At 39.2% G+C, this 15,457-nt stretch overlaps 1 protein-coding gene across 2 annotated transcripts in view; it reads left to right on the forward strand.

Moving 5' to 3' along the window:
• The window catches only part of TEX10 (testis expressed 10), a 52,840-nt gene that overhangs the window by 35,309 nt on the left and 2,074 nt on the right, over positions 1–15,457 (forward strand). For both annotated transcript variants that reach the window (XM_064431501.1, XM_064431510.1), the window contains exons 11-14: positions 1,599–1,687; positions 2,860–2,993; positions 12,725–12,805; positions 15,254–15,435. In XM_064431501.1, the coding sequence (XP_064287571.1) occupies positions 1,599–1,687; positions 2,860–2,993; positions 12,725–12,805; positions 15,254–15,435 (486 nt within the window). The remainder of the gene's footprint in view (positions 1–1,598; positions 1,688–2,859; positions 2,994–12,724; positions 12,806–15,253; positions 15,436–15,457) is intronic.

Here is a 15,457-nt window from a genome sequence, read left to right on the forward strand (position 1 = left end):
TGGAGAAAATCCACCATTCTCCTGGGAGTCCATTGGCCATGGCCAAGGGATTCGTCCTGGGAGAACTTGGCAGCCAAGAAGCAGCCTTAGGTCTGGGGAGAGATGAGAGACTTGGGTTAAGAAAAGGAAGTAGTGAGCCAGGCCTCAGGGCAGGACCAAAGGAACCAGAGGGGGGCATGAAGAGCTGCCTGCACCGCAGAGTCCCTGTGTCACCTGAAACATGGCAGATCCCTGCTGCCAGGCATCAAGAATTCAGTGTGAAGGGGGAGCTTTATTTAACAAAGCCTTACTTGGTGCTCTCTCACCTATGATTTTTGCCTCCCTAGAATTAACTATTTCCTACATGGTAGTCTGATGGAATCCTGAATTTTTTTTCTTTAATTTAAAGAAATTCTGAAACTTCAGGGTTTTTCTTCTTTATTTTTGAGTAACTCCAGGCACGTGCATATTCTAGCTGTCATTTTTGTGGATGCTGAAATATTATGGATGGATTTTTGTGGATGGCAAAATGTATATGCCTGGCACAAAAGTATTCCAAATTTGATATTTTTGCTCCCAAAGCACAGAGCTGTAAAAAATTCCTGCATAACAAGCTTTCCAGAATTTTGTTACCCATGAGCTAAGCCATTTTGGCTGTTGGCACAGAGAAATTAGGGGAAAAAAAATGATCTGAGGCAGATAGTTGGCTTGGAAAGTTGCATTCAGAAGCTCTGAAATTTCACAAGATTGTAAGAGTGGAAAGCAGCAATCTCGTACAGCAAAGATCCATAGTCTGCAGTGCCAGTGCCAAAAGCAGCATACAAGGCAATTTGAATAATATGCATTTTTGCATAATGTGATGTGGGTCTTGAGCTGCAGCCTTGTGAGGAAAACATGTGTGAGATGTCCTTGTTCCCAGCTCCTGGCTTCCTCCTGGTTCAGCACTGACACACGGGCCTGACTCTGCCATTAGGTGGTCACTGGTGTCTGCTCTGGGTTTCCACAAGCACTGGCTTCTAATTTGGGCCACCAAAGTAGGCTGCTGCTCCACTTGTTCCATATTCTCCTTGAGATGGAAAGTGTCAGACAGCTTTGATAATGGGTTTTGCATATTGCTCCTTTTTGTGTTCTAAATCTCCAACCAACTTTTTAACTTAGCTGTGTTCAATACCTTCAGCAGTTCTGAAAGAGGTTCTGAGACTGCTTTCAGATGGGGTTTGTTATTTGTGTATAAAAAGTAGTGGATATGATGAAAAATATAGCCCAGCATTTGTAGTATAAAGACTTTTACCAAGTTAGGGAAATAAAATTAGTTTAATTTATGGTGTCATCACTGTACTGAAGATTATGCCAGTATTAATGAAAAGTTGCTATCCCAGTTAATTTATTCATTTTAGCCACCTAAAGCCATGCAGGGACGCAAAGTTCAGTATGACTTGTCTTTAAGAGAGGCAGTTGTAGTTTTGAAGCTATTTAAAATGCTATTCTAACAACAATTAGAAACAGGAATGCTAAAACTGTAGCAATTTAGGCATGCTAATTGATTGCATTGTGCAGGTAGGTTATGAATTCTTAATTACATGGTTTTTAATAAACTGTCTGCTATTGGTTTTGTGTAGATCATCCTTTGCAGGCTGGAAGTGCCAAGTGCAGGATAATTCAGTGAATGATGTGGACTATTTCAGCTTCTTGTTTTCAACCCTTATAGGTAATCCATATGAATGTAATAATTCAGAATTAACAAAATGAAATTTGTTTTGATAGTCAATTACTGAATTTAATTTAGAGTAAATGGTTTAGTAAGTACTTCCTGAAAGTAATTGTAATCTTGTTATATATTTTTGATATGAGATTTTATTTTCCTGATCTGATTTTTGACACTCTGCTTTTACACTTTTCCACTTGGGCTGAGTATTTGCATACTTTTCCTTCATTCTAGCAACTTTTTCAGGAAAGTTTGAGGAAAATCTAAATTTAGCATATGACATACAAACGAGATTTTTTTTGTAGCTTGAAGTGAGTGCCTTTTATTGGCTTATAACAATATAAATGAGTGCCTCTGGGATTTCCTGTGAACATGCTTACGCTCTTAAAAACATTCCATCAGAATAAAGTAATCAAAGTACATTAAAGTGAGCTGGCCAAGGTCAGTGTGTGAGCAGAGCTACTTCTGCTACTCCATTCTTACTCAGCTATAAAAATAGTTTCATTCTGTGGTGATGCAACTTGGGGAAGTTACAGTGCTTAAAATGGCGTAATATTGTTGAGAAGTAACTCCCACTAACTTGTGCTGTGGTTAAAAATAGTGTGTTTCTTTTATCACCTCGGTTATTTATAATGTTCAGATACTTTGTTTCAAAAATTACCTTTTTGTTCCTAAAATGGTACAAAGACTGCTAAACTGATAGCAGAGATAATGAAAGCAAAGCCCAAGTAACTCTTGGGGAGTGGTCATCCTGTTTTACTAAAACATCTAATACCTGTTCAGAAATAATAAGCCAAATTATATATTTTTTTTAATCCCTGAGGTTATATTATTTATTACTAAGTTGTTTGGAATACATGAAGTAGTTTACATTATACCCATTTTTGTTATTTTTTAAAATATATATATATTGAAAATATATATATAGGCCTCTTAAGGTGTTCTTTATATCACATTATATATAGTACTATTGAGTTTTTAAAATATTTTTATTTTCTGTCAAAAGTCAAAATTTGTGCTTTGATATACTTAGTTTATTAAACCAAGCAAGAGCTTTTAAGAAAAAATTGTTATGTTGACATAGTGTAAAAGACAGTGTTTGTCAATGATGCTGTTGAAGTAGAACACTGTTTGGCTTGTTTTGTGATACTGTTGTACTGCTTCTTCTTCCCCAGGGTTTTCAAGAGAGGAGCTGACTAGTCTCCAGGGCATTAGAGGAAAACCACACATTAGCCAGACACAGCTTTCACCTATCCGTCTTTACCTAACTGATCTGGACCAGTTTTTACACCACTGGGCTGTGACAGAGGTAATACATCAACCCTAATTCTAAATGACAGCATACAAACTCTGAGTGCTCTCCATCCCTTTTCTACAGATGGCTAAATCCTGTCGTGATTTGAGTTGACAAAAGAATGAAAAATATAAAAGCTGTTGAACAACCAACATTTTTCTACAGCCATCAGATAATACTTTGAAGAAAGCTGCTTTAAAAGCTAAATGTTTAGACACGTAGTATGCAAAGTAATACTCAAGTAAAAGATTGGTAGAAACCTTGGTAGAAATTCTTAAGCACTAATATTAGGACCAGCAATATATTTTGGCTTTCAAAAACAAATTAATTGTAAAAATACTAATTATAAAGAGTTTTCCTGGAGAATAAGTAGCACTATTAATTAAGAAGCACTTGCATTGAGTAAAATTTGAACTTCAAAGCAATATTAAGTTGGCATTAGTCATTATTTTGAATAATTCCTGGTTATTTAACCAAAATATGGTTAAAACATAGAAACTTCACTCTGAATTCAGTGCCTAACATCATAAGAGATGAAAACTTAATTTAATTGTTGGTTCTAAAAGGGATTTGAGCCACCAGATTTTATTCAAAACAGGTGCATTAGCTGTCTTTCTGCATCAAGTCTTTTTATTGTTTAGCTCACCAGAAAACACTTTGAGGTATGAAGTCATGTTGTAGTGATGTGTTTAAATATCTAATACAGCACTGTGTTCTTTAAGTCTGGGGGGTTTTATCTTTTCCTTGTATGAGTACCATTCTCCAACCTCAAACATGTTGACCAATATGATATATAATGCTTAGTTTCTGAAAAAATTGTTCTGGAGACTGTAGTCCATTAAAACTTTGGGATTTGGAGTCTGGACAATTTTTTATGACCAAGAAAGTAAAGGAAAAAAATATGAAAAATGCAGGCTTGTAAAAAACCTTTGCATTCAAGATTTGCCACAAGCTCCACAGGAATACTTTTTGTAGACCAAGTAGTCTTCACTAGGTACTGAACAAGCTAATCTGCTCTCAAAAAGGAAAAAGAATAACCTAAACAGCAACAACAAAAAAATCCTAGCCAGAAAAGCAAACCCCAGAGTTTCAGGCTCTGGGGAGATGAAAACTGCCAGCGAATCATGAGGCTCTCCTAGGGTGTCTGGAAAGAGTGTGATATGAGGGTTCTGTGTGCATTGAGTGTGAGGGAGATAGGTTTGGAGACTGCCTTCTTCCAAGAGGAGATAGTTCAAGATGTTATAGAATTTTGGAGTCAAAATATTTTTAGCTGTGGCAGAAAATTGATTTATTTAGATAGAGAAGTTCTACGGGAAATAATGAATCTTGGCTTGAATTAGTGATGCTTTTGGTGGAATTTGTTGTTGCGCAGAGCTTCTGAATGCTAACCTTTCATCTGTTCCCTTGCTGGATAAGGAAGTTTATGGTGGTGCTGTAATGTTAACTAAAATGTTTGTAGTATTTTTAAATACCTCTTAAATGAGAACAGTGCTCGTTGGCTGCAGACCAGGCCTCTACTCTGTGTTGACAATTGTTTAAGAGTTCTCATTATGTAGTTGTAATTCAGGATTTCCTCTCAGTGGAAAAGTATTTTAATGTGGGTGAAAATAAACAAGGAACTCTGATAGAATCAGAATTTAATGGCCTGGTTTCCTATCAATAAATGAGACTAATGATCAGATTCATATTAGTCCTTCCACCATTGTCTTTCATTTCTTCCACCTCTAGTTTTACTTAAACCATTCTTAGTTTTTAGCTCTCTGATGGAAAGAACAAGGTTGCAAATACTAATTCCCCATAAGTTCTATAAAAATAAGCAGGTGGAAGAGAAAAAGCTCTAGATTAGAGAAGGGTGGGTTATAACTCTGTTCCAGCATCCTGCTTGGCAGCACCCAGCCTGCAGTGGCTGTAGGGGTTGTGAGGCAGCAGCAGCCGAGGTGGTGGCACTGAAGAAGGGTCCCAGGTGGCAATCTGGAGGCCACAGCTTGTTGGTTTTACTGCTGGCTGCTCAACTTTGTTTCCCAGTGCAGGGGAAGGCAGTCCCACCTTCCTGTCCATAGATGTGCAATGGGTGATTCTGAGGGCAAAGAGCTGGAAGAGGGAATTTCATGTATAACATATGTGTGCAAGAGATGCGGGAGAAAAAGCAATGTGCCTCTGGAGAAAGGGCAACTTCTGGAAAGGAAAAGAATTACTTAAGGCGTTTTCAAACAGCAGTTTGGACTTCTGGAGTGCTATTATAGCCAGGCCACTTGGTAGCATGTGGATAACAGTAACAAATGCACTTGTGATAGGAAGTAATGCTTTTAAGTACTTTTTAACAACCTGTTTTCAGATGGATATTGTTTGTAAATTACTTTTCTTTTGACTAGAGAGTCGTTTGGAATTGGAATCATGGCAATCTGAAACCATATTTGGGGTTTTTTTGGAAGCTTTTAAATAGTGGTGATTTTCAGTTAAGAAGCAATGCTTCAGAAAAGTGTCTCTTTAAATGCTGCTTTGCATAGCTCTAAAGGTTAGTCTTCATGATTTGTCTAAAAGAGATGTTAAATGTGGGAACTTCGGTTCCTTTTCTGGAGGAACTTCTGCTTAAAATTACTTCTGTCTTGTTGAAGCCAATTATTTAAAATCACCCCCCTGTAGCTGAAATAAATGGGACTCCAGAATAAATGGTTGCAGCCCGAGGGAAGAGCTTCAGCCTTGGCTCATTTTAACTGTGCCCATAGTGTTTGTCAGTGATATTGTTCACTCCCCTGTAATTGAATTGCTCTGCCAGGATCGAATGAAAAAGTGCCCACAGAAATGAAGAGTTTAACAAGGTAACAGTGTATACATGGTAATTTCTGTTGTAATATTTGATGTTTGTGATGGTTGAACATTTCAGAGGGGCAAAGCAAATGATAATTTGAGGGTTTGCTTGAAGTCGAGATTCCACAGCTGTATCAAGCCCGCAGCTGACTCAAAGAAATAAAATATTCAACCAATTGTTTAAAATGTTTCACAGCAAACACTAGGGAAGGTCAGCTGCTTTTAAAAGCAGACTTGAATTCAAAAACTTGGAGATGCATATAGTGCAATACACTAATCTGTGTCCAAATCTGTTCAGTCTTGTAAGTGAAATACAGTTGGGAAGGCTGGATCTGCACAGATGTGCTATGAAAAAATTACAGCCAATCAATAAAGATAGCAAGTAAGTGGATATAAATTAAAAGCCCTGCAAGGATGTTTGTCTTGAGAAGTAAATGGTGGGGCTGTAGCTTAATTTGAAGCAGAGATTAATGCTTTTAAAAAACCCTAAACAATTTTTACAGTTTAGATTTTTGAATTGAAGTTCCTGAAAGATTTCAGCTTGTTGTCTTTATTTACAGGTTAAAGTTACATTAGGGAGAGAGGGCAGCTGAAGGAGAATAAACTTCCTTCTAAATAAAATTCCTTCTAAACTAGGAATATGGTACAATTTTAATCTTCTTTACGGAAGACAAAAAATTCTGTATAAGCCCGTTAGTATTTAATAAAGCTACATCCTATCCCACCTTTGTTTAGAGGTGAAAATAATTATTTTCTTGGAAAGTAATGCAATGTCCAGAGAAACAGAAAGGAAAGAATTTAAGTAAAAAGAATGCCTCCTAAAAGTAAAAAAGCTCTTTTTCAAAGGTCTATTTCATAAGATGTAAAACTTAAACCCAAAGCAAACAGAAAAGCACTAAAACCAGCCCCCACCAATAAAACACAAACAGTAAAACACAAACTTCCAGAAACCTAAGCTGATCTTTAGGCCAGTGCTCCATTGTACCTGCATCATATACTTCCAGCATGTTCTTTTAAAATCTCACTGCAGTGTTACAGCACATAACTGTCATGAATTTACAACACCACAGGTACTGTGTATTGTGCTTTATATTCAAATCCTGGCTTGTGATACCTAACCTAAGTTTGCTTAGAAAGAGAGGCTTTGTGGGACAAGAGCTAAGTGTTGGGTTTTCTGTGTTTTCAAGTCCTTTTGTTTGTAGAAGAGGCAGGCAGGTGAATTTGGAGACTTAAACATTAGATGTTCCTTTGACTGTCCTGTGTGTAGTCTGAGGAGGATTCATCCAGAGGAGGAGCAATTGCCTGTGGTGACATTTTATAGCTGTGAGGAAGCTGCAGAGCTGTGAAAGAAAGGCATGTTCTGGCTGCAAGAGGATGAAACAAAAGCTGTTTTGTGGTGTCCTTTCTTTGAGTTTTGTTAGTAAGATGGCTCTGAGAAGAGAACCCGACCTGTGATGTTCTGCAGGTATGGCTTTGTCTACTTTTGTCTACTCTTGGATAGCACAGTGGCTGTTGAGCTTAAACCCTGGCTTTGCTCATAACAGTGTTTTCAGAAATGCCCCTCTCTTAGAGAACCAGGGTGACTGTGTCTAGCCCTCTCTGCCTTGTAGCACCAAGTCTTGCTGGTACCCAGACTTGAACACACGATCAAGTTGTTGCACAGGAGGTGAGCTCTGGTGCTTGCCTTTCAGGTATTTGTGTCCAGTGGCAAATGAAGATAACTTCACTTAGTTTAATTGATTCTCAAATATAGATTTTGTATCAGACCCTGTGTCACAGCCAAGGAGCCTGCAGCCAGGCAAGCATCACAGTCAGCAGATGAAATGAGTTTGTGTGCTGCAGTTACACTGTGACCATGGCATGAACTGTGTGTCATAATTCTTCTAAGTCTTTGGAAGTCTCTATCAATATGTGGGACAACATATATGTTCTTAAGTATTTATAATTCTTAAATAAGTTTTTCATTCCCATTTTGCTGCTCCAAAGGAAAAATTAGCCCAATAGTGTGGTATTTTCCCTTGTTGCTCACATGTGTAATGTTCTGCTGCACACTCTGTTCCTCTTTTTGGCTGTTTCTTTTTTTTACTTAGGTTTTGTTTTGTTTTATTGTGTGTAGGGTTTTCATGTGGAGGTTTTTATGGGGTTTTGTTAGGGTTTTTTTCTGGAGTCAGTGAATCTGGAATATCTTTCATATCCGCCCCTGTGAGCTTACCCAAGGCAGATGAACAAAGATCTCTTGTTGTATGCAGCTTTCTCAACAACTCAGGGCACTGTTAATATTGCCCTGTCAAATCAATTTATTTCAGAAAGAGAAGCAGCACCTGTCAGGGGAGTACAGTGTCTGATAAGTGAGAGTGCTTCGGGGGAGCTGGCCAAGCTTCAGAAGCCAAGCTTCATTGCCTGCCCCATCACCTGAAAACTTCTCGTTTTCTACGCTCTGCACTAACATGTTACACTGGATACAGTCCTGCTCCAAACAGGCATTTCACAAGGGCTGGGGAATTCACCACAGAACAGCCTGTTACATTTTAGTTATCCATGTCTGAGGTCCGTGTCAATGGGAGTTGAAAAATATATTTTAAAGTTCACCTCAGGTTATAGTATCTGGTGTGTGCCAACTTTCTTTTTTTAATAGAATCATTTCTCAGGGAGTCTGAACTGCCTTTGGTTTGACTCCACACAGTGGCATGCTAAAATACTCAATCCATTATTGTTTCTTCTTGCTTGGGTTCCTCTCTGTGCTTCTGCTTGTGTGTGTCTTCAGAGGAAGGTGAGTATTTTTCTTTGGAAAAAGAGTACTTCGCAGCATGACTAAACTTGAAATAATAAAAAAATTTTCTCTAGATAGTTGCTGATTAGTAGTTTCCTTGAGACTTTGAGTCAGGATTCTGTTGTGTTACAGGAATCATTGAGGGAGTGGGAACAGTTCAGTAATGAACAGAACATTAGTCTCGGTTCATCAGGTGTGCTTGTTCCTGTTGCCATGAGGGCTCACACTGAGACTGGGCTACCTTGGGTCATCCCAACTCTGGCTTCTGGAGGCGAGAGCATCTTAGAGATGAACAACATTAAACTGATGAATTCCTCTGATTCTGCATTAGACCTGTGAAAAGCCTGTGTGGGATTGCATTGTCAGCCACAGGGGCTGTCAGTGGCAAAAATGCTTTTAACTCATTCAGTTGAAGTAAAATACTCCATGGTGTCAGGATCTCCAAAAAACCTGGGTCAGGCTGTGCTTCTGAGGGGCCTTTCCAGCATTTTTTTTCTTTTTTAAATTTGTTTGCTTGGGGTTGTTTTGTTTGGTGGTGGGTTTTTTTGTTGTTGTTGGATTTTTTCTTCCCTGTTGTGGTTGGTTGCTGTCGGAGTTTGTCTTCAGCGTGGCAGGCAAGGAGGCCTCTGTAGCAATGACTTCCCAAAGCACCAGGAGGGAACCTTCTGCTGCAGTTGTGTGGCTCGTGACACTTGGGCTTGTCTGATCAATAGAGTTTGGTTTGAAAATCTGCCAATGGATTACAGGGCCTGTAGCATTTGCTGCATAATGATAACAGATAATCCCTGTGTTTAAGGGAATGCTTTTCTTTGAGTTAATTTATTCAAGTGAACATTCAAACAAAAGTAAAAGAAAAAAACACTCCAATAACATGCCTAAGCCAAACCTGTTATAAAATACTTGCCTCAAAAAGAAAAAACCCACCCCTCCCTGTTTAAAAATGCTTGTTCTCAGTCCATTCACTTCAGGATTGCTCTGAAACAAAACTGCTCTGGCTTTGGTCCAAAATCAATCTATGAATGTGCCAAAAATGTGATAAATGCTAATCAAATGTAATGTAATGAATCAGCTGTGACATTTTATTATGGAAATTAAAAATCATGCAAAACCTTGCCTAAGGAAAATAAATTGTCAGGGAAAATACTAATTTTCATGTGATAATTAAGTTTTCTTTTCCTTTCATTTCCATGTCTAAAAACGTTTCAGTAACACTTTTTATAACAGGCATTTGGTATGAAAGCCATTTCAAGCAGGATTTAATTTATAGAATTGAAAAGAATCGCCTCTCCCACTTAATTGTAGGAAAACAGAAATGATGTAGGGAATGGTGGTGCTGTTTTGAGGGTCCAAAAGATGTAAAAGATTGAAAAATCAACCTGCACTTTACCACAGCCCTTCTAAGGAATTATGCTGCTGTCCAGTGGTGCCTGTTTTCCTTGCCAGTTCGGGTAGAACCTATGCCAGAAGGGCACATTGTAATATGCACACCTGTAATGAAACACTCCTACAACTTGTCCTCTCAGGGAGAGCCTCAGTGGATGGTAGGCTTTTTCCAGGGACATAGTCCTAAGGGTGAAATACTAATAATGAAACTGGATTTTTGTTGGGTGGGTCTGGTGGATTTGCCTTAATTTGTGGGTCTGTACTGAATCAAAAGGGATCTCTCTGGCAGACTGTCTCTGGTGTGATGTGCCCAGAAGCATATAGCAAATGCCTTTGTAAAGTGTCAAAGCTCTGCCCTATGAGCAACAAATACCTCCTGCATTTTCTTCTTTCATAGTCATCCTTCCCAATTTCCATTTCATCTGCATTCCCAGCCAGCCATGATCATTGTTATGTTTAGTTGTTTGGTTACATTTGTTTTGGTGCAGCATTTTTCACCACTTTGTAAGTGACAATAGGATCTCTCTTTGTGCAATTTTTCTGTGTCTGTTCGGTTTGAATTTGCCTTTCCTGAAAATGAATGGCTCCTACTTTGCACAGTATGTCAGAAATGGTCTAATTCTAAGTAAGGTCTTACAGAGTAGTATTGGAGACATGATCCTTATTCTGTCTGAGCACTTCTGTTTGGATTATCTTTATTTTTATATCTTGAAGTAACATCTGCCCATTTTGTGGTTGTATCGCCACCACTTGCGGTCAGCTGTTACAGAATTTTCTCCTCACTTCCAACTGGTAAAACTCATGGCTGCCTACAGAAGTTTTTATCAGTCTCCAGGCAGACAACCCACAACCATTTTTTCAGCAATTTTTTTCTGTTGCTGTTTCTGTTAGCTGTTACTCATCAAACCTGTGTGATCTTTTCTATAGGTTAGTCCAGCTCCTCCTGCCTTGGCAGGGTTTCTCAGCTTGGAGCTGTCACCCAACAGATTTCATCAGTGCAGCTTTACCTTTTGTGTAAGTGCTGCTCATTAAAATACCAGGTCAGATTGGTGTCACAGTTTGTCCTTGACATGACAGTCCCCAGTAATAACCTCTGCTGCAGCTTCACTTTATTCCTTGCCACTAGTAATAACACTGATGTTTTGAGGGGATTTCTTGGGAATATTCCAGAGTACTTAATATTTTATCACTTTCAAATTGCAGTGGACGAAAGCCCTACTATATTTAGGATGGTGTAGTCAGTTTTAATAATATTGTTTCATTACAAAATAAGGTATTTTGTAATGAAAATAGAATGTAATAGAAAAGGTATTCAGTGCAAGAGTATCTATGAAATTGTCTTTTAAATAGTCCTGCTAGTCAAACAAAACACTTGCACTACACCTGTGATACTGATTAACATGAGCAATGTCCTGACAGCCCAACAATGTTACATGCCACTAGGCAGATGTGTTAAGGATCTCTTGAATTTGGCTGGCATAAGCAGGGCTAAAAACAGGTGTGGTATGGAATTTTGGAAAAAGCTGAGTGCACTTCTGTATCATCACAAATGGTGCCTCTTGGCCATTTCTGATTAAACTAGCACTGGCATCCACATTAGTTAAGGCTGAGTTTTCATACCACAGGATCTTGAGCTAATGGTTCTTTCCCTAACCTTTCCCATCCTCCAGCTGCAAATGTTGTGGACTATTATTTTTGACACAACACAGTTGATATATTCTGTTCTGTCATTATCTCGTTTGGGTGTCTTGACTTGCCTGATTCAACTAAAGTCTCAAAACCAAAACACTATCACAATTTAATCCCTCAGGCCAGATCCTCCTGTGCAAGCTCTCCTTAGATTTGGAGTCATGAGGCATCTTAGAGGAATGCATTTTACTTAGTTGAGATATTTGTAAAACTCATTCTATTCCTCATGTATTGGTCCTTCCATCTTCCTTGTCCTTAGCAGGACATCACAATTGCTCATGGTCTGATAATGCACTTGTGCTTGCGCTGTGCATGTTGGCTTCTCCAGAGGCTTTAGTTGCCACTCTGGTGAGATGAGCAGTGAATGTGAGCAGAGAGAGGGCATCCAAGCTCTCCAACTAGTTTATGAATCATTGGAGTAGAGGGGAAGGAAAAGAGGAACAGAAAGCCATCTACTGAGGATTGCAGTACAGCTTACCAGCAGTTCTACTGGAGCTCTGGTTTCATTACCCTGCTCAGGTGACATAGAACATTTTGTGGCAATTTGCTAGTGCCTGATTATACAAGCACCAGAAAGTTTTATGCAGTTTATAAAACAAGGTTTTCCATTTTGTATAATTTTTGACCATGATATTTTTGGCACCGAAGAGGAAAATATGTTGAAAATGGATCTTTGCTACAGTCTTCTTTATTGTATTACTTTTCTCTTTCACTATGATCCCTCGGTTTCATGCTTGATACAGTTATTTGGGTGGTGGTTTTCTGAAATTCTTCAGGTCCGAGGAAAGGCATTTGGAGGCTTGGTGTGGCAGTCTAGCTTGATAGAATATTTTTGGCATTCTATCACACAGATAGAATGCAGAGAGCCTTTCCCAAAAAACCTAATGGTGTAGACCATCATTTCTTTAAGCATGGAACAATTTATGTTGACAATGCTATTCTTCTCCACTGGAAAGAATCAGTACTTTGAGACAAAGCTGCTGTGTGTCCCTGTAGGTTCTTTGGATTTAGGTCTGTCAGCTAAGTATGACTGCACAGTTAATGATTGCTGGTTGCATTTGGAGTGCTGAAATATGACTTTGTTTTATTAAAACAGGTGATCTGTCACAGCTTGTCCACTATACCTTCACAAAGTCAGTGTTTTGACATTATCCAGACTGGCATCTGTAAATATCTGGTAAGTACCATTTTGTCTTTCTTCTATGTTAAAACTTCCTTGTGTTAAATTTGCTAGCAGTCCCATTAATCCTCAAATCCACTTATCCTGTGTATTTAATGTGTAATTTGAGCATTTGAAAAAACTTTAAACAATATTTGGGGGAGTTTAAAAAATACATAACTGTTGGTATCTAAATTTATATGGGTAATTTTGCTCAGATTTGTGAATACTTGAGCTTGTCTTCAAGGTAGTTTGTCCATAAATGAAACACCTCTTGGTTTGCTTTGCTTTTCAAAAGAGCAACCAGCAGCTTTAGATGAGGTTTTTGACTTCACCTACGTATATAAGTGTCTAAAGAATGCTAGGATGATGGATGCCAGATTCTTTGTGGTACTGAGCAACAGGACAAGAGGCAGCAGGCAGAAACTGATGCACAGGAAGCTCCACTTGAACATGAGGAAGAAGTTCTTTACTGTGTGGTTGACTGTGCTCTGAACAGATTGGCCACAGGTGATGTGGAGTCTCCCTCACTGGAGATACTCAAGAACTGTCTGGACACAGTTCCTGTACTATGTGCAGGGATGACCCTGCTTGAGCAGAGCAGGGAGCTTGGACCAGTGACCACTGTGGTCCCAACCTGACACATTCTGTGGGTGTTACAGCCTGTCTTCTAATCCTGAACATGCCTGAGCTGAGGGTGAGGATGGCAAAGCCAGAGCTGGGTAATAGAATGGCCAGAGACAGAATCTGCAGTTCCCTGTGATGCTGCATGATGAGAGGGAGGACCACAAGGTCTGCTCCTGCCCTTCTGTCAGGGTGGTTCTGTGATCTAACCAGTGTCTGCCATTCCCTGCTTGGATCCATACTGAGAAGTCACTAGACCAAGCTTCCATAGGGAGTAGCTTACCTGGATTTTTAGGGGTGGATGTTGATTTAAATCAACTTTTAAACAGGCTTGTATGTTCTACTGCCCTGTCCTTTGAGAGCAAACTATTAAGTGGGTTTTTATGGGCACTGCTGCCCAAGGTGTCCAGCTGGCTGCTGACACCTCTCAGGGAGCAAAGGCACCACAGAGGCAACATCCTCTATGAGAACTTATCTGAGCAGCCTCATCTGCTGGACTTGTATAAATGGAAATGTCTCTGTTCCTGTCATCTTTCAGACTAGCTGACCAGCACATTCCATCAGTAGTGTTGGCTCAGTTGGTCTTCAGGATGGTTCTTTTTATCCATCTAGATTGCTGCCATTATTTCTTACAGTTGATCAGGAAGATTGTTATTCATTTTAATTGGTTGTGCCTCAGTGTCCTGTAGTATTCAGCAGAATCGTGGTGACAGCTGCAGTCCCACCTTTTGTCAGGCAAAAGACCATCATCATCCTCCTTCTGCCTCTGCACCTGACTGGCACAGGGTCAGCCTGGGACAGGGATCTGTGCTCGTGGCCTTGAAATTACACCCAGTGTCTTAGGCTGGAAGGATTTAAAATTTCAACTCATAGTTGTTCTGTATCTCTTACCTCTCACAAGTAATGGTATGAATGAAACACATTTCACATTTCTGTAGCTTGTACTTTATTGATCTTTTTTCTAAACATTTCTGAAAGAAACAGCTGACCTTGTTAAGTGAACCAATTCCCTCTGTCAGCTTAAAACAGTGTACTTGCAGGTGAGCAAATTAGACTACTCTCAAATTCCTTAAATACTTCTCTAAAGGTAAATGGTGCCACACTAGCAGTGCATAATTTTTTTATGACTTTACAAGACAAAAATCTAGGGTACTACTCCATAGTACTTCAAAATTTAAACTGCTTTCTAATTCACTGCCTTTACAAAAATCAAGAATTTTTTCTAAATTATTTATCATGCCTATAAAATCCTTACTCAAGATGATGTTCTCTCTTTAACAACAGCAGAGCATCACCCCACTTTGAGCTCACCTTATATTTCATTAGCTTTGATTAACCTCGGTTCATAAAGCTCCTGTTGGGCTTCAAAGGAGACTCACCCTGGTGACATTCCAGTAGAAGCTTTCCTTTCTGTAGCATAAATCAGAGTTTCCTTCTACCTCAATGACTGCTCACTGCCATTTCAAGACTCGGAAGGCCTTCCCAGTCCCATGGCATATGCTTAAAAGGAAAGACCTGTTCTGCCCAGAAGATTGTTTGTGCTGCACTGTCATGCAGAGCAAGGCTCAAAGCAGTGCTGTGTTTTGCAAATATGTTTGAGATGAGTGTGTGCTTAGAAGGCATGGAATGAAGACATCAATTTAACCTTCTGTTGGTATGGGTGGCAATTTCTTGGGAAAGCAGGGATTTGAAAAAATGCAGTGGCCTGTAGAGTTTGAACAGAAACAAAGTATTACATGTCACCATAGGAAAGCTCTAGGTTTGCTTGTATCCTAGCAGAAAATCTTTTGTATAAAGTGATGAACTTCTGTTTTGGGGTTTTTTTTTCTTGTTTTAATACAGGTTGGATTGGTTGTAATACCCGATAGCACAGCTGGATCTGTTCTATGTGCCATAAATAAGCTGTTGGATCAAGCCTGCATCATAAGTGAAAACCTGCACAGATTCTTGGCCTCTTGTTGTTACAGTCTTCTGTATTTTCTGCTAACTATAGACAGAGAGGATGCAGAACATTTACAGAAAAGGTAAAGCTACCCTTCTTTACCA

The sequence above is a fragment of the Passer domesticus genome, chromosome 1 (genome assembly GCF_036417665.1).
Source record: "Passer domesticus isolate bPasDom1 chromosome 1, bPasDom1.hap1, whole genome shotgun sequence".
Lineage (NCBI taxonomy): Eukaryota > Metazoa > Chordata > Aves > Passeriformes > Passeridae > Passer > Passer domesticus.